The sequence below is a fragment of the Camelus dromedarius genome, chromosome 17, assembly GCF_036321535.1.
Source record: "Camelus dromedarius isolate mCamDro1 chromosome 17, mCamDro1.pat, whole genome shotgun sequence".
Classification (NCBI taxonomy): Eukaryota; Metazoa; Chordata; class Mammalia; order Artiodactyla; family Camelidae; genus Camelus; species Camelus dromedarius.
The window spans coordinates 20,616,631-20,637,065 of record NC_087452.1 but is presented as its reverse complement, the minus strand read 5'-3'; the positions used below and the strand labels follow the sequence as shown (position 1 = coordinate 20,637,065).

Sequence of the window (20,435 nt, the reverse complement as noted above, 5' to 3'; positions counted from 1 at the left end):
AAAAACGTCCTGAAACCATTCAATATCAGTCTCCTTAGTAAATGCTTCAGCTGTGTGTGTACTGCCTTCCTGTTTTAGTAACTTGCTTCAGTTTCACAGAGCATAAACTTTTGGTTTCAGATTTATCTAAGTGTATTGGCTATAAGTAAGAGAAACAGGTGAATTTAGGAGAAACAAATAAGTAAAATAAAAAGGAACAGAAAACTAAACACATGTAAAACTTGTCAATGATCAGAAAGATATATAGAGACCTAGAGAAAGTCAGGGTATAGTTTAGTGTAGTCATTGTTCTGAAACACAATTGTGCTGACATAAGATAGTTATGTTGCAAACAGATACCTTGCAAAAGTAATACATTTGGTTGATATTGAATCTGTTCACAGTTACTTTTTTGTAGGGATGATAAGTGTGCGTGTGTGAAACTTAGAAACAGAAGAACATTGCCATAATAACCATTCCCTGTAGCAGCAGCTTGATTAAAAGTTAATGACAAATCAATAAAACTGTAATTACAACCTTCTACCTTATGTTTGTAATTTGCAATACAGTAAAAATCGATCAAATAAGATTTAATATGTAACAACAGTAAGAAGAGTCCCGTTTGTGCCGTTTTTATTAGGAAGTTTGCTGTACCAAATCTCGAAGTCCCTACCTCAGTTATTTTACAGCTCAGTTTTCATCAGCCACAGAAAAGGCCCTGTGAGAAGTAGAATCTGTAATTAGATCAGAAGGGTCGGAGCAGGTTTACTTTAATACAACAGACGCTGTAGCATTGTAGTGGTAAGTGATTTTTCTGTTTGGTTTTCTTTAAAGCTTTTCTGGGTCTTACCCTACTTTTGGCCTTAGTTAACATTGTTTTCAGAAATAAAAGAACACTGAATTTCTTCGTAGCTAAAATCAGCCTCTGTGAATTTAATGTGCTCATGGGTGTGTATGTCCTCAAACACATAGATGCTGCTGGGTTTTTCTTTTTGGTCTCATTCTAACTTGGATTTGACGAAGCTAGGAACTAAATGATACCGTGTTTTGTAAATGCTTTTCTGACAGCACTTTGCCACATAATAGCGCGGCCCAAGGAGCACCTACTTTAGAATCAATTGCCTGGGCAGCAGGTTACAAATGAAGATTTTTGGAGATGGCATTGAGGGCTCTGCGTTTTAAACAAGATTCTTAGCTGGTTCTGGTGTTCAGTGACACTTAGGCACCACTGATACAGGTTTATCAAAAACTTGAATTCACACCCCAGTAGTAAACATCTTGACTGAATTGGCTTGGCAGTCACATGCGTAAGAATATTTTAGTAGGTGCTGAACATGCCAGTCAAAGGTATGATTCCTTTTGTCTTTGTCAGAATCATACACTTTAAGGCCTACGAAAATCCTGGTTTAATAAACTGGTTGATTTTGAGGGTGGCAGCATACTCAGAAGTGTAAATTTGAATTTTGAAGTTAGAGTGAGCGTTGCACTTAGCTCTGACCGTTTTCTCCAAGGCCAATGCCGTTGAAGAGCCTTGAAAGTAAAGGCAACTTAGGCTATGATCAGCTCTTCCAGCAGCTCACAAGGTCAGTGGACCTGCGTTGTACTGTGGTCCTGCGGGGGCTCGCTGAGTGTCAGTGTGTCCTTCAGGGGTTCGTTGAGTGTCAGTATGTCCTTCAGGGGCTCGTTGAGTGTCAGTATGTCCTTCGGGGCTCGCTGAGTGTCATTGTGTCCTTCAGGGGCTCACTGAGTGTCAGTATGTCCTTCGGGGACTTGCTGAGTTTCAGTGTCCTGCGGGGGCTTGCTAGGTGTCAGTGTGTCCTGCAGGGGCTCGCTGAGTGTCATTGTGTCCTATGGGCACTCACGGAGTGTCAGTGTGTCCTTCGGGGCTCGCTGAGAGTCAGTGTGTCTTGCGGGGGCTTCTGAGTGTCATTGTGTCCTTCTGGGGCTCGCTGAGTGTCAGTGTCCTGCAGGGTCTCGCTGAGTGTCAGTATGGGCTGCACACATCCATCCATTTCGCTTCCTCACTGAATTGGCTGCTTGGAGGGTTCGATGCGTTGTTGACAGGAGTGTTACCAGCTACACAGCAGTGCACGTGTTACTTATCATTGTGTTTCCTCCAGTGGGGATTTAAACTCTTATTACACTGTTAACATTGTGTTTTAAATTGTATGCATAGTGTTTTTCATGATCTTTACTGGTCTTTTCTAAGAAGAACCACTGAGCAAGATAATAGAAGAAAGATTGACAACTTTTGAAATGTGTTTTATCTTTTGAAATGATGGTGATAGGTTTTGAAATCCCTGTAAGTTAAGAGACATTACCTCTCATTTACGGTTGTGATAGTAGTTAGACTCTCTTGCAGTTGTATAATCGAGTCATGGAAGAGAAGTTGAGTGGAAAATAGGATCGTGTCACTGAAGTGTCGCTATTAAGTCGGAAGGAAGCTTGCTGTACAGTTAGCTGAAACCGAACTGTCAGATACCCAGACACACTCACACGAGCACTGTGCTCTTTGATGTATTTGAGCACATGCCTGTGACTGGGGGCCTTTTGCCTCCTATCTGTTCATTTTCCATTGTGCCCGGGAACCTTTTTTCCACTTCAGGACACTAAGTACGTAAGACAGACAGACTTTGTAATTCATTCTTAGGAGCGCTAAATTGTAAAGACAAAAAGTTACCTCCAGAATATAAAAAATGACCTGCTTTCTACTGCTGTCATTAAACGCTTTCCTTTTATATCCTTTCACCACTTGGACCTCTTTGATTCCATTTACATCAGTTGCTTTTGTTCCGCTCTTCATGTCTTCCATCCCTTCTGTTGTCCTTACCTGGTGGTGTGGATTTAGATCTTAAGAAATCCTTAATATGTTCCCAGCATTGAGGATAAAACAACGAGGTACTGCCTTTAGAGGCTTGCAGTGTAGACGTGCAGATGGACGTGTAAGTGTGTAAGTACACCAAAGGGTTACAGATATTTTAAGAAAAGTAAGTACAAAGTACAGTGAGAGCCTGGAGGGACGTGGGTGAGAGTGGGTGGAGGCATGTTGATTCAGGGAAGGCCTCATGGAGTAGCTCATCCTTGAGCTGAGTTTTAGAGTGGAATTGTTGGGTGGGTGGTTGTCAGGAGGGCTAGTGAACTTACACAGAGCCCTTGTTGGACACTTTCAAGTTCCACGTGGAGCGCACGTGCTGACGGGGTCATTGTGGAGGGCCCTGCCTGCCGTGGTAGGGAGTTTTTGGCCGTTATCCTCTGTAGGGCTGAGCAGGAGAGCACCACTGGTGGGTTTTTGAGATTGTCCCCTGGCAGCCGTGTGGAGGTGGGCATGATGTGAATGGAGGGGAGGATTCCATTCTGGAAGTCCCAAGGAGAGAGATGATCGGAGCCTCCGTGAAGGCAGGGCGGGGGGATGTGGAGGGAGAAGCTGAGGTCCCCAGAATCAGCCTGAAGCTGGGGGTTCTTCCTGTATAAGTCCTTCCCGCCGCGTTCCTTCAGCGCCTGTGCCGTCACTGGTGCCTGTCAGTTGGTCATGTCTCTGTGTTGTGCATGTGCTTGAGTGTGCCGAGTCCCCTGAGCTGAGCGCAGGCAGCACACCCCAGCTTTCCAGCTGGCCCGGCCCTCCAGGCAGAGCTGATGGCAGAAGGGGAGGGAGAGGGCAGGGCCTGGCGTGACCCTCTGCCGTGTTGGCCCTACCGGTAGTTACTCATCTGAAGAACCAGCATGGATGTGCTGGGAGACTTTTCACGGAGATGCTAGCCACGGAGCAGGTTACCTTCGTCCCTCCGTCTTCCCAGTGGCTCCCTCCCCCAGCACGTTCCAGACTGTCTGCTGTTGGATGGGCCTTGCCTGTCAAACGATGTTTGCAGCATTGGTTCAGGTATGGTGACTCACGACCCTGGCTGGTGCAGTTGATGATCTTATGTAGGAAGGGGACTGCTGTGTTGGCTTTTCATTTAAGAGCAGCGTCAGTTTCTGGACCACAAATCAATTTCAGCTTTATGGAAACAATGAGTCTGGTTTTCATATAGGATGATAGAGTTGAAGAAGCCGTTTGAAGCCACAAGAGTGTTAGTTGGTTAGTACTGCCCCTGTATGGTCCGCAGAAAAACCAAATTCTTCTCTCCAAGGACCAAGCTACTGAAGATCAGATTAGCTGCTTCTCTCTCTGCGAGTCTGCACCTTGTCAGTGACAAACCCTTATTCTTTAGCATGTTATCTCCTCAAGAGTAGGGTTCCTGGTAGCATAATAAATTAAATGCCACTATCACAAATGTGCTTTGACTTGTAATTGTGTGCTTTTAGATATCTGAGTGCCTCTTGTGTATCTCGCACTGTGATTGGTGCTAAGAAACATGGAATAAGAAATTTTGACCCCCATCCTTGAGTATATAAAGAAGTTGGATACGTTTGTTCAGTATTTAGAGCCTGTTTTAAGAACGTCTGTAAGGAGGCGGGGCATGGATCATGGGCTGTCAGGTTACCCAGGTCAGACTCGGAGTTGTGGCTTGTCCATGTATTTTTCTATGTCTGTAGGCTGCTTACTCAAGCTCACTGAGCTGCTGTTTTCCTTATCTTGAAAAATCAGGTTAATGCTTCCCCACTCACAGGTCTTGTACAGGTTAAGTGATACAACACTTACAAAGTGCCCAGCCTGGCATCTGATACATACTGTGTTCAGTGAGTACTGGTTCTCGTCCCGTATCACACACAATGCTGTACTGAGGACGTTTTCAGAATTGGATAATTTTGGGAAGGCTATCAGTTCAGAAGGTGAAGAAATTGAAATTCAGAGGAGTTTAGTGACTGAAGGTTTCCCAGCTGCTGTGGCCAATAAAACACCATTGCAGAATGAATAGTTAGACGAAGATTAGACTTTCATCTGCTACTTTTCATGTATTCTTTTAAAGATGGCAGAAGTGATGCAGAACTGGAGATGGGAAGTGTGTTAGTTGGGTAGTGGGGAACTCAGATTACTCTGGGTTTCTTAAAGTAAGACAAGGCATGGTTCTAAAATTTGCCTTTGGTTATGATGGTCGGCAAAATAACGGCTCCTCAAGATGTCCTAATCCCCAAAATGTGCAGATATGTTACCAAACAGGGCAAAAGGGACTTTGCAGATATAATTAAGTTAAGGATTTTGAGATGGCAGATTCTTTGGTATTACCTGGGTGAACCGAGTGTGATCACAAGGATCCTAGCAGGAGGGAAGCAGGAGTGTGAGGTTTTAAGACGTTATGCAGGAAGGGACCGCAAACCACGAATGCAGGTGGATTCTAGAAACAAGAAGTGGATGCTCCCTTAGAGCCCCCAGAAGTAATGCTGCCTGGCTCACACCTTGATTTCAGTTCAGTAAGACCCATTTTGGACTTCTCCATAAATGTAAGAGAATAAATTTGTGTTGTTTTAAACGACTAATTGTGTGGTAATCTGTTATAGCAGCAATAGGAAACAAACAGTTAGCATTAACGATCTCCATTTTCAGATTTTATAGTTAGAAATTTATAAATCCATTCATGAGGCTTTTATCCACAAATTTGAAGTCATGGCTCCATTCTGTTATGGAAAGTTATAAAAGTGAAAAAGTCCTGTGAGGCTTACCTCTTGGGTTGTATAAAATTCTGTGAGCAACTTTTAAACACAGGGCCCAAGATGTATAATTGTTTTTGTTAAGAAGACTATTAACTTTTTGTCTAGAGCCTGGTTTATCAAGGATGTTAGTTTTGTCAGGGAAGAGAAGGCTAATAACCTGCAAAAAATAAAACATTTTCTTTCTATGCCTATTGGCTACTTGTATACATGGAAAGAGTCTTATAAGGAAGAAAGGTGTGGTAAACTTATGCCCCAGTATCAGTGGATTAAATATAAACCCTGAGGAAAGTACGTTAGAATTTATCAATTGTTGAGTGCATTCTTTTATCAACAGCTGTGATTCCACTTGTCACCAGAAGATGGCAGAATTGACAAACAGATGAACTATTCTCTTGTATGTGGTTTGTTTTCAAATGGTGGTGTAGGAGGAAAGATATGTTAGGTATTCTTAATTTGGAAACCTGCTTTCTAGAAAGAATTTTGGGAATTACACAAAGAATGTGGAATAAAATACAAGTCAGTATCACTGTGCATTTTAAAAATCTATAGGGTGCCATGAATTCTTATTCTCCCCTCCCCGCCTTTCTCCCTCTTACTATTTGACACGTGGAGTTTACTCTGCAAAGTCCAGAGCAGCTTTTTCTTTGAATGTGATTAAACTTTGATGGGCTCTATTCAACTTATGTAAGTTTCTGTTGAAGTAGTTATGGAGTTGCCAGTTTAAACATGAAGAATTAGCTGATGATTAAACCTGAAGATTTTAAGTTCATTTGCTTTGTGTGAATATGATAAACCTTTGTTGAAAAATAATTCTGGAGACAATAATCAAAAGAATTGGGTTTTACCCCTGCTTCCTAAGCTAGGTAGCTCCCTGACCTTTGGAAACTTCCATCTCAGGTTGACTTATATATTTAGTACTGACATAATTAGCTTCTAATATGAGAGGAATATTTATAGATTGTTGATTAAGTTTCTTATTCAGGTATTTTTTGTGGTCTGTGTTGAAATAGTTGGGTAGAAGACACAGTGTTACTACAAGATACTGTGGTTGATGCCCAGTGACTTTGAAGAGCATGTCAAGAGTGAGAAGATGGAATTGAGACTAAAACACGGCAGGGGATGTTGCAGGTGTGGAGCTTGCCTGTGGCAACGGAGGAACCAGAGATTTTAACAGAGTCTCTCTCTCCCGCTCCCCTTCTCTCTACCTTCACTCATTTTACCTAATGTGAGGCCAAAGTTCACTGTAATTTTTTTTTCCTTTCATACCCTTAGTCTTAGGACTTAAAGTTTTGCATCTTGGTGTTTTAATAAATATGAAAAGGAGACATCCCACTCTCCATTTCAAAAACAAATAAAAAGCATATCAGAAAAGTTTTTATTTATGTCAAGGAAGGAAAAGTCTTGGTGGCAGCTTTATTATTATAGTCATTTTTAATTTAAAGTTCATCAAATTTTTGGTACGTTAAATTCCACCGAGGCCAGCATTGCATTTTACTTTTGATAAAAGATGGGGACATGTATTTTCTTTATGAAAAACCTTATTTGTCATAAAACATTTTGGGATTTAATGAAAATGCCACCACCTCCTCTGTCATGGATTCATATTGAACCCCAGGTGGCCGAGGAAAGGATGCTCTGAAGAACAGATTTGCCACGAGACCCACAGATGACACTACCTTTATTTCCTTTCATAGAACTGCGATGCTCTAACATGTTTTTGTTCCTGTGCAGTGAAGTACTCTGGTGCTCAGATTCAAATCTAAAAGATCAGAGTTAATAGAAAACCAAACAGAAGGCAGTGGAGTTGCTGAAGGAAATACTGGCATTACTTTGTGGCCTCTCTCTCAGGCCAAAATCGCCACACCGTGGAAGTCAGGGAGCCGTGCTGGGTGCTTTGTACCTCTTCTGTTAGATTGTTCTTCATCTGAGAACCTTTTCAGAATTTCTCCTCTGCTGCTGCATTTTTAAGAAATAAAAACATAATGTAAGAACATGGAGGGTTATGAAGCATGAAGTTCCATAAATATTTATGCCAAGCCACAAAAGTGGACAGTTCTTATTTTCTTGACATATTGGGGTCATATTTCACTCTTGACCTCTTGAATTGAAAAATACAAGGAGTTAGAGTACCCTTTTCTTTCTTTTCTCTTTTCTTTCTTATTTATTTGTTTTCATTTCCTTAATGAGTTTTGGATGCTGGGAGCTGCCTGGTTAGGTTCATGTAAGTTTCAGTGAACTTTATTTTCTATCCTGGTTTATAAGTATGAATTTAAAAGTTAGCACTCTTAATAAAAATCACATAACTTATACCCAATTTTAGGCTATAGTTGTAAGGCGTTTAATCTGGTGTGTGTGTGTGTTACTGTCGCTAAATTAAAACTAAATGTTGTTTCTGTCAAGGCTAGTAAGTAGGATTGCATCTAAAAGCCTATTTCAAATTAGCCCTTTCATTTTCTCTCTCAGTTAAAATCTTTAGTCCATAACAAATGTTTTTGCCCTTTGAAATTATGTTAAAAAAACTTAATAATACATGTTCATTGTAGAGAATTTAGAAGATGTAGGTGGGCAGAAAAGAAGAAGCATCACCTGTAATCTCACTCTATTCTAGTCCTTATGTAACTATACAGATAGTCTATTCAGTTCAAAGAAAAAGATACATTTTAAAAAATCTGAAGTATTGGTAAGGTATTTCTGTGGAAATGTTTAATTTTTGGCATTTCCCTTCCTCTTGGGTAGTTTTATTTACTTGCTACGTAAAACAATACAAAAAATAGTAGATACACTTTTTTCAATTAAAATTAAATGAAGCAGTGGGGGGAAAAAACTCCACCCTCCCCCCAGGTGATTCCAGCTTAGTAACATTGATGCATGTTTTCTTTTTGCCCTCACAGTGTTTATGTTCAGTAGAAGAGAAAGTCCTATATTGAGAAAACTGCGAGGGGGTAGGTATAGCTCAGTGTTGGAGTGCGTGCTTAGCGTGCGCAAGGTCCTTTGTTCGATCTCCAGTACCTCCATTAAAAAAAAACCAAAAAACAATAGAGATAAAAAAGGAAAAAAAATTGGGGGGAAGGGATAGCTCGGTGGTGGAGCATGTGCTTAGCACGCACAGGTCTTGGGTTCAATCTCATGTACTTCCATTTAAATAAATGAATTAATGAATAAATAAACCTAATTACCTCTCACCCGCCCCCAAAAAACTATATGGTATAAGTTAGTAAAAAATTTCCAGTGAAACGGTCTATTTTGGGAAATAAGAATAATGAAGAAATAGTTTATTTGGAGAATAGAGGATCTTCTGAGGTAAAAAAAAAAGAGAAGGTATGATTGAAGAAAAGGATTTCAGAAGTCAAAACCTAAGAGCACTCACAGACGTAGTAAATAATCTTACGGTTACTGGTGGAAAGGGGGTGGGAAGGGATAAATTTGGGAGTCTGAGATTTGCAGATGTTAACCACTACATATAAAAATAGATAAACAGATTTCTTCTGTATAGCACCAGAAACTGTATTCAATATCTTGTAATGACCTTTAATGAAAAAGAATATGAAAACGAATATATGTATGTATATGCATGACTGGGACATTATGCTGTTCACCAGAAATCGACACACTATAACTAACTATACTTCCAATTAAAAAACAAAACAAAACAAAACAAAACCCTAAAAGGATTCCGTAAAGGTTTGTGGTCCAAGTCAAATAAGGAAAACTAGACCCAGGAAGGTGGTAGGAAGGCTTGAGAGTTCACTTCCGCAGGCGAGGCCAGAGCCTAGGTCTGGAGACCCTCACGCAGACCCCTGCTCCTCCCCTCCTGGGGTGCCGTGCACGAAAAGCCCAGTTTAGATGCAGGATGGTACCCCATGCTGAGGAGCTGCTCAGGCAAAGGTAGTGGAGGCATGTGCTAGGCTCCTGGCTCTCTCATTCTTATAGCCTCTGGGGTCTTCATGTGTTATCCCATTTCTTTCCTAGATTGTCAGCCTCTGCCTTTCTCTTCACTTTCCCCCATCCTACGTGCAGATACTTAATATCTTAAATAAAATGAGACAGAGAACTGCCGTTAGCTATGAGCCCATCTCTGCTGAGTCTCCGCCAGCTTCCTGTGGTAGTTGTCTGCACTTGCCCATCTCCATCTCTGAATCACTAATGAGTTCACCGTAATGGGTCTCCTGGCCCAGCCCTCCACTGAAACCGTTCTTGTGAACTCCACTAACCCTCAAGTGTGCGCTGGTTCAGACCTTTGATCCACTGCTCTGCAAGTCCCTATCTGAGACTTCTGGTCCCCTCAAGTATCCAGTAGCAGTCTTAGTTGAAACTGATCTTGCCTAACATGTGGGGGGAAAAGATTGTTTTTTTGGAAAGTTGGGAGTTACTGTTAAATTGCTTTCCTCCTTCTCCCTTGATGGGGTTTGGGTGGCAGCATCCCTGATCCTCTGCTAAATGTGCATATTCTCAGCTTCCTACTAAGGGGTGGCCATGTCACATAATGCTGACCAGGGGGCACACCCGCTGGGGGTCATCTGAAACAAAGGAGGCCTGTTCTAGCCTCGAGCCAGTTGTGTGCCGAGGTTGTGCTGGAGGTTGTGTGAGCCGAGCTACTCCTGAGGCAGCACAAGCCTGTGGATGAAAAGCCAACATGCCAGCGGTAGCCCCGGGGGAAGGGAAAGAGAAATAAACTTTTACTGGAACATGGTCACACCATTCATTTACCTGTCATCTGTGACTGCTTTTGTGTTCCCACAGTGTACTTGAACTGTTACGACAGAGACCATGTGGCTGGCAAAGTCTGAAATATTTACTCTTTGATCTTCTACATAAATAATTTGCTGATTTGTACCTTAGAGCTTCTTAATGTTGGAGAGACAGATCCTTACATAATATACAAATTGAGCAGTAATCTCAAATTAGGAGTTAGGAGAATACAGATTAAAAAAGACAAATGTCTGAGTTTGTGGACCCTGTTGGATGGGATGGTTTTGTTAAATATCTTGTTCTTTCCATTTAGCTGCATGTGTCATTGAAGAGAGATTATTCACATTTTTTACTGTGCCTCAAATGTGCTTATTTATGTATGAAATAGGTGTATTTTTTAAAGTTTTAAAGTTGATCTCAATCATTTGCAAAACACTGAACACTCGAGTCAGGTGTGTGAATTGCAAGTTGAAGAAAAAGATTGTATCTTTGGCAGGCTGCTTAGCATGGGGAGGTGTAAATATAGGACTTCCCTTCAAACAGTTTAAAGTATCAGTTTTATGTCTCCCTCCCTGTTCCCTGCAGCCATGTATTGTGGAAACTATTTGTATGTTTCTCCTGCCTTTTGTCCTTCAGTGGGCAGAGTCCCTTCTAGTTTGACCAGTTCTTTATTGTTACCATCTTTATTGTTACTGTTGCTGAAGGTAAGTAGGTTGGTGAAGGCACAGTCTTGGCATTGTGAGTTCAAGGTGGTATATGATTGACCCATCACCAAGGGAGTTGTTAAAGTTATCTGTTGACTGGTCAGATGTGAGTATGGACCAGTCAGGACCTATGTCAACTCAGATGCTGGAACAGGGTCCGAGAGTTACTCTTTAGCTGTTGGGTGATGGGGAGTTTGGGGGTGTAGGGGTTGGGAGCTGGTTGAGGCTGGGGATGGGGTGGAATGGAAGGTTCGGGGTGACCAGCTGATTTTCAGGGTTTTTTTTTTTTTTAACATTTTTTATTGATTTATAATAATTTTACAATGTTGTGTCAAATTCCAGTGTAGAGCACAATTTTTCAGTTATACATGAACATACATATATTCATTGTCACATTTTTTTCTCTGTTAGCTACCATAGGATCTTGTATATATTTCCCTGTGCTATACAGTATAATCTTGTTTATCTATTCTACATTTTGAAATCCCAGTCTATCCTTTCTACTCCCCATCCCCTTGGCAACTACAAGTTTGTATTCTACGTCTATGAGTCTGTTTCTGTTTTGTATTTATGTTTTGTTTGTTTTTTTAGATTCCACATATGAGCAATCTCATATGGTATTTTTCTTTCTCTTTCTGGCTTACTTCACTTAGAATGGCATTCTCCAGGAGCATCCATGTTGCTGCAAATGGCATTACGTTGTCGGTTTTTATGGCTGAGTAGTATTCCATTGTATAAATATACCACCTCTTCTTTATCCAGTCACCTGTTGATGGACATTTAGGCTGTTTCCATGTCTTGGCTATTGTAAATAGTGCTGCTATGAACATTGGGGTGCAGGTGTCATTTTGGAGTAAGGTTCCTTCTGGATTTATGCCCAGTGATTTTCAGTTTTGCCTCTACGTGTTTATGTGTTTCTCCAGTAAAGCAAACAAAGACCCTTTTATTTCACTCCTTGATCATACTGTTTGAAATGGCTGTCATGTGAGCAGCCGGATGCTGTCCTAGGTGCTAGGAGCTCAGAATGAGTAAATGTGCTTCTTCCCATCATGGGGCTTGTGGACCAGTGTGCCTGGGGCACTGAGGCAGGAGGATCCTCACGAGACAAGGGAGGCAAAGTTCTGGGCTGATAACACAGTGCATGTTCAGTAACGCTCTAAGTGTTGTAGGTTAAAAAAAAAACCTTTTGATGTCTTGCATTGAGCCTATACATTATGCTTTTCTTTAAACTATAATTTTTGCTTAGAAAAAATTGTTCATTTTCATAGGAGTTACTTCTTTTTCTAAGATATAATTAAATTGATGTGTTGCAGGTTGCCTGCCTGATTCGAGTCCCTTCTGAAGTGGTTAAGCAGAGGGCACAGGTATCTGCTTCTTCAGGAACATTTCACATTTTCTCTAACATCTTATGTCAAGAGGTGAGAATATGTTTTTAAGCTCTCTTTTTTATTTATTGAGAATGGTTTTATGACAGCTACTGTGAACACCACGGAACTCCAGAACCCTTAGAAGAGACCTTAGCTAAATTTAGTGTTCAGTTACAGCAACTTTTTATGCTAAGATTATCTTTGCCTTCCCATTTTTTCAAATTTTTAGTTTGATTTTTTATTTTTCCTTTTTTCTAAACACACATGTGAGTGCCACTACTAAATATGTGTCCTGCGTTGCAGTCGTCCTGCAGTTCTTTTAGAGTCAGATATGGAATAAATAGTGAATATATAAAGTGAATAAAGCTCCTGTACTAAAATAGCACTACAGAACTTGAGGAGCCATGGAAGAGACCTGTGGTAGTGGACTGAGTTGTGACCAGTGTCGTAATGCTTATATAAAAATGTAATTTCTCTTGTACTGGTTAATGTTAAGCTGTGGGTCAGAAGTCATTCTTGCTGGCCATGTGACTAGGGACCACGTACCTGCTTTTCTTTATAGTTCATACAGAAGCCTTTTTTTTAAAAAATGGAAATCAATCACATGGAAATTTCAGTGAGTCTAAGTTTTACAAAAGTTATTCTTAATGATCCTTCCGTCACCTAGGTGAGGAGAACATTAAATATTTAATCTTATGAATGAGATCAATCCAGTAAAAGTCCCTGTTGAATCATGTGTATTTGATTAAATAGATCGGGCTTGTTCAGAGGTATCGATCACTACTGCGAGGTTATTCGTGAATTTGTGATGCCTTATGATTACAACCATGGAATCTGTTTTTATATGAAAAGATAATTGGCATTTTCTGTGCATTTGCTTTTAGAAATATGTTTATCTAAATCTGCTCAAGTATTCTTTTCAAGAGAAGAAATGTTGAAAGCAAATAAAGCTTAACTAATATTAGTCAGCTTTATTATGAGAGATGGTCCCATTTTCACAGGAGCTGGCTTGAGCTTTATATGCCTTAGGCCAGTTCAGAACCTTTGACCGGTTACAGAACTGTGGCAATTATGAGTGTTTTAGAACTGAAACTTTAGAAAAGGTGAATCTGCTTTATGCAGAATGTCATTCAGAAGTCTTTACTGTTCTAACTTTCTGAGCTCTTGGCCTTTGGTGTGTTTCAGGGCATACAAGGACTGTACAGAGGCTACAAAAGCACTGTTTTAAGAGAGGTAAGAAACTTACTTTCCAGTACTTACGTGTCAAAGAATGATATGCTTCATTCAGGAAATGTATTTGGAGAAACTGGTTTAAAAGAATTACAGAGGGAAATTATGATCGCTTTGTAAAACATTGTTTCATCTTATCTCGGCTCTGACATCTAATGAATGGGTAGCTTGGGTCTGGCCAGAGAGCAGTCCCAGGGGTCAGAGCGTTCCATCCTATAGCTTCATTGTCACTGGGGGTGGCTACACGTCTGTGATAGCTGAAATATTAAGAAGTAACTACTAAGGGTAAATATTGAGTTAATTACCGTATACACAGAATTCATGAAGAATTGGCAATGAAAGAAGCACTCTAGCGGACAAGCGTCTCAATAGTCTGTTTTTATGTGAAAAATCAAGCCATTAGCTCTTGTCTTCCTAATAACAAAGTATGATGCCCTGGAAAGTTGAGTCTGGCCTGGAGTGCTGGCCCTCCTGTGACATGCAGTATGTGTGCCCCAGAGCAAGCTGTCCACCTCTCTGGGCCTTCCAACCCTGAAACTCTAGGATTCAGTATGTGATCAGTGTCTTCTTTTTTTGGTTGAAAAAGCAAAGTGATTGTATTACTGCAGGAAGCATGTTTTAATTTTTGCCTCATGTGGAAGAGGCTATTTTGAAGTTCGAAAGTTGATTTTTAGATACTTGAAATATGAGAGAAATCTTGATTTGGGACGTAAGATTTTTTTTATGAGTTTAAATGCTAGGTTTTTTTTGTTTTTTTAGTTTTTTGAGATATAATTGACATAAAATTGTGATATATTTGAAATGTACAGTGTGATGATTTGATGTAGGTATATACACTGTGAAAAGGATTAGGATGTGATTTTCTGTTAAAATACGGAAGAGAGTCTGCATTCCTCTGCTCTCAATCTTTGTTTTGTCTGGAGTTCCCTTAGGTGCCAAAATGTTTTCATTTTTAAAAATGTTTTTAATTTAAATAATGATTGTGATAATCAGCAGAATGTTGAGATTCTTCAGAATCCTAATTTTATTCCTAGGAAGTCTTTTTGTTTGTTTTTACTCTAGATTAGTCTTCCTTATGAACCACCAGCACGGTTACGTGTTATTTTGAAGCTTTGATTTCCACAAAGTAGTAACCTTTAGTGTAGTGTGGTGTAGTTGATGTATATCTTTGAAAAACTTTTTTGAAGGCAGACTGAATGTTTCAAAATTAGTTATTTGTGTGAAGATGACTTCTGCCTTTCAAAAATATCACCCGCACTGTATCTTCATTCTGTACTTGTTTTCTGACTCACTAAACATGTGTTATTTACTCCGATTTCACCTGGGTGCAGGATGGGGTGGGGGGCAGTGAGCCTTTTTATTTTTCTGAGATATACTGAATAAATGAATATATTCACATGCCAGGGAATACTGGTTGTGCATACAAACAAATAGATAAAACACATGCTTACAACTGCATTCTGTTCTTTTGAAAATCTGTTTTGACATATGTCACACTAGTAATTAATTTCTGGGCTGCAATTCTTGTAGAAAGTGTGACCCTACTGAGATGACTTTGTTTACTCAAAATGGCAGTGCTTTGTTGGAAATTTAATTGGGGTCTTCTGCATTATGCATTTTCATAAAAGATCCTTCAGAACTGATTTTGGTTGAAATACTGCTTTTGTACAGATTGTCTGATAGAGTGAGAGAAGGATTATTGCTGAATAAAACATAGCTTCTTTTCAAAATGAGTAAAATAAAAAGTGATGTATCTGCTTTAAACAAAATTTTTGCATTATAAATAGTTTTGCTTCTTACATCGTTCTGACACCAGTATCTAATCTTTTTGCCAAGAGCTTGTTTGATTGTTTCAATAAGAAAATACATTGAAGCCTTAGTGAGAATCACCAGGAAACCTACACATTTATTCTGTGTACAATTTTTCCTTCAAAATAGCTTTATCTCCCTAGCAGTAGTCCATTAGAATGAGATTGAAGTTTGAATCCATGCATTATAAAATAGATTATGTGTGTTCTTTAGATTTTGTGAATGCTGTCACATTTTTTCTCTGTATTTGATGTTTGTGGAGATTGCGTGCTTATCCCTGTGTTCTCCTAAATTACTTTAGTTACTGTGAATTTGAGATGGAGTCTAAGCAAGGTCAACAGATTACACTATTTACCTTACACTTTCAGTGTTCATTTTCCTCATGATCTAGACCGAATGAGATGTGGCCAAACGTTGTGGTCCAGTGCTGTTATTTCAGTAAGATGGAAATGGGGAGCAGAATCCCAGCTGCTTTCATAGCCAGCCTCATTTCAGAGAGTTGGTTGTCCCAAAAGTTCTATGGAGAGCAGCCTCATGATGTTGGGATGTGAATCAGGACTTTCTAAAGCAAAAGAAAGCAGAGAAAGACAAGTTGTTCCCCCCCCCCCCAAAAAAAGTTAAGCCCATCAAGTGCATTTTACCCACAAATTCTACTTGACTGTTGTTTTAAGAGTGCCTGCTGTGTGTTGGGCACCACACAGAACATTTCTGCCCTGAAGGATTCACGTTCTGGGGGGCAGTCCAGGAGGGGAGTAGGCACACCGGTGTGCTAGGCCTGCAGTGATTCGCGTGTGCGAGATGCAGCTGGGGCTCCGAGGAAGCAGTGCTGCAGCGGTACTCGGACTTCACTGCGTTAAAAAAAATTAGTCTGGGCTTAATACTTGAAGGAGTGGCGATTAGAACTAGTCAAGGAGACAGGCACATGTAACAACACAAGAAAAGGCCCAGGACTGTGAGAGAACACGTGTTGTGTGTACCTTGCTTATGGAAGCAGAACTGGGGATTTCACGCCCAGGGAAGAGTCAGGAGTGATTCCCCTTTACCTCAGGCCTGCTGAGGGCGCTTCAAGGAAGCACTCAACTGAGTGGGGCATTTGCCGAGAGGAAAGGTTGACTCTCTCAACCCAGCTGGATATTTGTCAGGGCACTGGAGTCTATCCCATGGGAAAAGCCCTTGGAAAAGCCTGACTTATGTCCACTGGAGTTTGGAGGACAGATGACTGGTTTCTAACTCTCACCTGCATGAATCTGACAGTCAGGTGCTGGTTGGAGAGGCCTCAGTGGCAGGATGTTGCCGTTTTGGTAGTGAGGGTCTCCTGGCTTCTTTTTGGTGGATGAGAGTAGCCACTGCGGAGGTTTGAAATAGGTGGTGGCAATCTCCCCCTCTCACCCCACTTTTGCTCCCAGGCCTTCAGTAAAGCAAGTCTCTCAGCAAATTCTGTTACACATGCATTCAAAATCAAGCACGCAGGCAGGCCAAAACAAGCCATTCATCCTGTTGATAGGTTCATTGAAGCTTTCAGTCTGTCCCTTTAGGTGCAAAATTCCCCACTCTGATTACAAAGTTCACTCGCAGGTAGATGTGGCAGCTTTCCAAACTTAGTTTCCTTTATTGTCTGTTTCAGTAAGAGTTTCCCCATATCTAGTCTCTGGGAACATGAACATGTAGGAATCAAGCCTTAAGGATCGTCCTTCAAAGTCTCCCAGCTCTGTCGTCTACCCACTCAGTGCCTTTTCCCCAAAAGTCTTTGTGTTATAGGAGTCTCTTGAGTGTTTTTCCAGAGCTTCCCTATCCTAAGTGTTCTGCATCTTGTCTCTTTAACCAAAATATTTTAGAGATCATTTCATATCACTGTATAAGGAGCATGCTTGCTTTTTTATGATTGTATAGGACTCCACTGTGCAAACGAATCATTGTACCACAGTTCCCTCATTGGTGGGCATGACAGATGCGCTATAGTAATACTGTTCCTGTGTTGTTTCGGACATGGTTGAGGATGTTCATAGATTACATGCTGAAAAGTAGAATTTCCTGGTTTAGGGTGTCGAGGAGTTTATAATTTTGATGCACATCAACACATTGTCCATCACGGAAGTACCAGTCGAGCCTTTTGCCCACAATGTGGGGGATCCTTGTTTTCCTGTGCCTCATCCACTGCAATCTCAGAGGTGATAAATGATCTCACTGTAGTTGTTATTTTAAGTGAGCCTGGGCACATGAACATATATCTGGGAACAATTTTATTCCTTTACTGAGAACTGATGACTTGAATCGTATTGAAGTTATTGTGAGAATTGAACGAAGAGATCCAATGTGAATAGCTTTCCACAGACCCTGTCGCACGTGTGTGTCCAAAATATGGTAACTGTAACGGGTGGTATTCTTGGTAACAGAAGGGGCTTCTGACAGGAAGTGACATCCCAGTGTGGAATGCCACTGCCACTTACCAGCTGCCTGCTCTTGGCAAGTTACTTAAAAGTTACTTAACGTCTTTGAGCTCATGTTTGCCCCTCTGCGCTGGAAACTTCGCATAGATGGTTCTTGTGGTCTCTGGAAGGAGGTGTTACAGCTGTGTGGTCTGCTGGGAGACTCAGGTGAAGAAGCCTGCTTCCAGGCTCTCAGGTCAAGGGATGCAACCTTGTGGAACGTGTGAATGCCACTTCAGGAGGATGAATAACAATAGTTGTGTTTGGACTGGAGGCCAGCTAACCTTTAGGATTTAAAAAGCTTCTCAGCTAACAGTTGGAGACTGTTTTATCCAAATGTCTTGTGGAATGGAATTGTTTATTCAGTTAACAAATTGCAACTTGCATCTGATTTTCTGTTCGCTGGCTACTTCTGTAGGAAAAACAACATATTGGTTATAATAATGTACAGTTACCTTAGTTGATGGTTGAATTGATCAAAATTATTAATGTAAACTGGTTGGAAAGTTATTATGATTATTCCTTTTTGGGTCAGATTGGTAATTTACTGGAATTTTTTTTCTCTGAATAAGATTACCCACTTAGAAGAAGGCTTTCTGATTAAGATTGCAACACTTGAATGTTTTCTGTTGAAAATTGTTTTCAAGCAACTATAGCTAGAACTTCTATTACTTATTTACTGTTCTTAAGTCTGTGCTTTTAAGGCTTTCATGATAGTCAGAAAACGATGAGAATTTTCCTCCTTTATCAGTGTTGCATGTCTCTGTGTGTGTGTGTGTGTGTGTGTGTGTGTGTGTGTGTATGAAACGGTTTTCTTGGCTTTATCTCTTCCTTTCTTTTTTGGTCTGTCTTTACATTTTGCCTGGCTACATGTAATTATGCTTTGTCTTTCCAGACAGCATATATATTCCCCTTGAAGACAGGGATTAGATTTTTACCACTTTGTAAGAGGTGGAGGCTCTGTTTTAACACCTTCCACAAAGTCAGCACTCAGTAAATATTTGTTTTTTTCATTCCTTAAAGTTTGATTATTTTTTGTTCAGGTGCTGTGGACACTGTGACCATCTCCGAATGCTGAGGGGGCTCTAAGGCGACTTGGATGTTTGCGGGGTGGTGGCTCAGCCTTTTGTTAGACTGTATTATAGGTGATGAAATACCAAAGAGCAACTCTTTTCTAAGATCTCAATCTTGTTAAACCTTGAAAAACTAGTTTTGATAAGCCTTAGTTTCTTTCAAAAAGTAATTCACTTTTTTCCCCACATCTTAGTAATTCACAGTAAGCGGTAAAAAGTGATGATAAATCTTTCCAAACTTTTAATGTGAAATTGCTTTTCAGTTAAAATCCAATGCAAACACATTGAACCTTGTTTTAATCCTACATAATTCATTTTATTAACTATGACCAAATAGAACATCTGTTAAAATTCCATAATGTTAACTTCATGGGAAAAGAAAAAAATCCGTTTGCTCTTGGCTTCTGTCCATTGTTTTATTGTTCAGGCTTTCCGTAAATGCGTAATGAGACATTCTTATTAATGGGAATATTAAACAAATGAAAATGAATTACTGCCTTTAATCACAAGCGGTTTATAAAATGAGTCACCTAATTGCATTTACATTATTATAACTTTACGGTAGAGATGGTCTATGAAGAATGAGCAATAGTTCATTCTTTAATCCTAGAGCGTAAGATTATTACTTCTCAAATATGGGATGTTAGCCTACAGTTTTTCATCGTCTCTTAAATAAACAAACATTTTTAGAAGGAACAGTTTAGTAAAATTAATGTAGAAAAATTGCTTCAGCCCTTTGGTACATATTTTCACATGTTTTGTTTACATGAAACCAGCTGCTATTTACTCTCCTCATTCTGTGGGTAAGTTTCACTCGCAGTGTGCAGCGTGGGAAGGCTGCACACTTCCGTTGTTGCACGTTGGCCGTGCTGTCCTGAGGGGATGCCACTTCCTGTGGGTAGGGCTCACTGGGAAGTGCGCGCAGTAGCATGCGCCTTCAGTGTGAACATACGGGAAAGCTATTGGATAAAGGTGGAAATAAATTAGCTCTTAATTCTTCTTTTTAAATGTGAGCCTCATAAACCAAAATACTGAAGTAGCTTTGTCTGTGGTGTTCCTTTTGCTTTTCATCTCGTGTGAAAGATCCTTTTCCTTCATCTTTGTGTGTTAGTTTAGATGGCATTTAGGCTGCAAAATACAGAAAATCTGACTACAGTGGCTGCAGTAAATAAGGTTTTTCTTAAACAAAAAATGTTTTTCTCATTCTGTAACAAGAAATCTGGAGATGGTCACTCTGAGGCTGGTGTCCCAGTTACATAAAGGCATTGAGGCTCCAGGCTTTTTCATCCTGCTTGACAAACCTCAATACTCGGGCTCATTTACTCATGGTTACAAAATGGCTGCTGCACTTTTAGGCATCGTGGCCCCTTTCCAAGCATGAAGAAGTGGGAAGGGCAGGAGGCATTACCTGTCACTCTGTTTAGCTGGGAAACAAAAGCTTCCTTGGGCCAGGTGTCTTCAGTCTCAGTTGCGCAGGACTTGGCAAGTTGAATGTGTGTGTAGCTTTGCAGTGTGATCGGTAGATGCAGGCAGAGAGGGGGCTGGGACACTGAGTCACCACCCTACAAA

General features: G+C 40.5%; 1 protein-coding gene across 3 annotated transcripts in view; it reads left to right on the top strand.

Moving 5' to 3' along the window:
- Positions 1 to 20,435, top strand: part of SLC25A26 (solute carrier family 25 member 26) — a 113,154-nt gene that overhangs the window by 20,513 nt on the left and 72,206 nt on the right. For all 3 annotated transcript variants that reach the window (XM_010987376.3, XM_010987374.3, XM_010987375.3), the window contains 2 exons: positions 12,275 to 12,379; positions 13,514 to 13,561. In XM_010987376.3, coding sequence (XP_010985678.1) covers positions 12,275 to 12,379; positions 13,514 to 13,561 — 153 coding nt within the window. The remainder of the gene's footprint in view (positions 1 to 12,274; positions 12,380 to 13,513; positions 13,562 to 20,435) is intronic.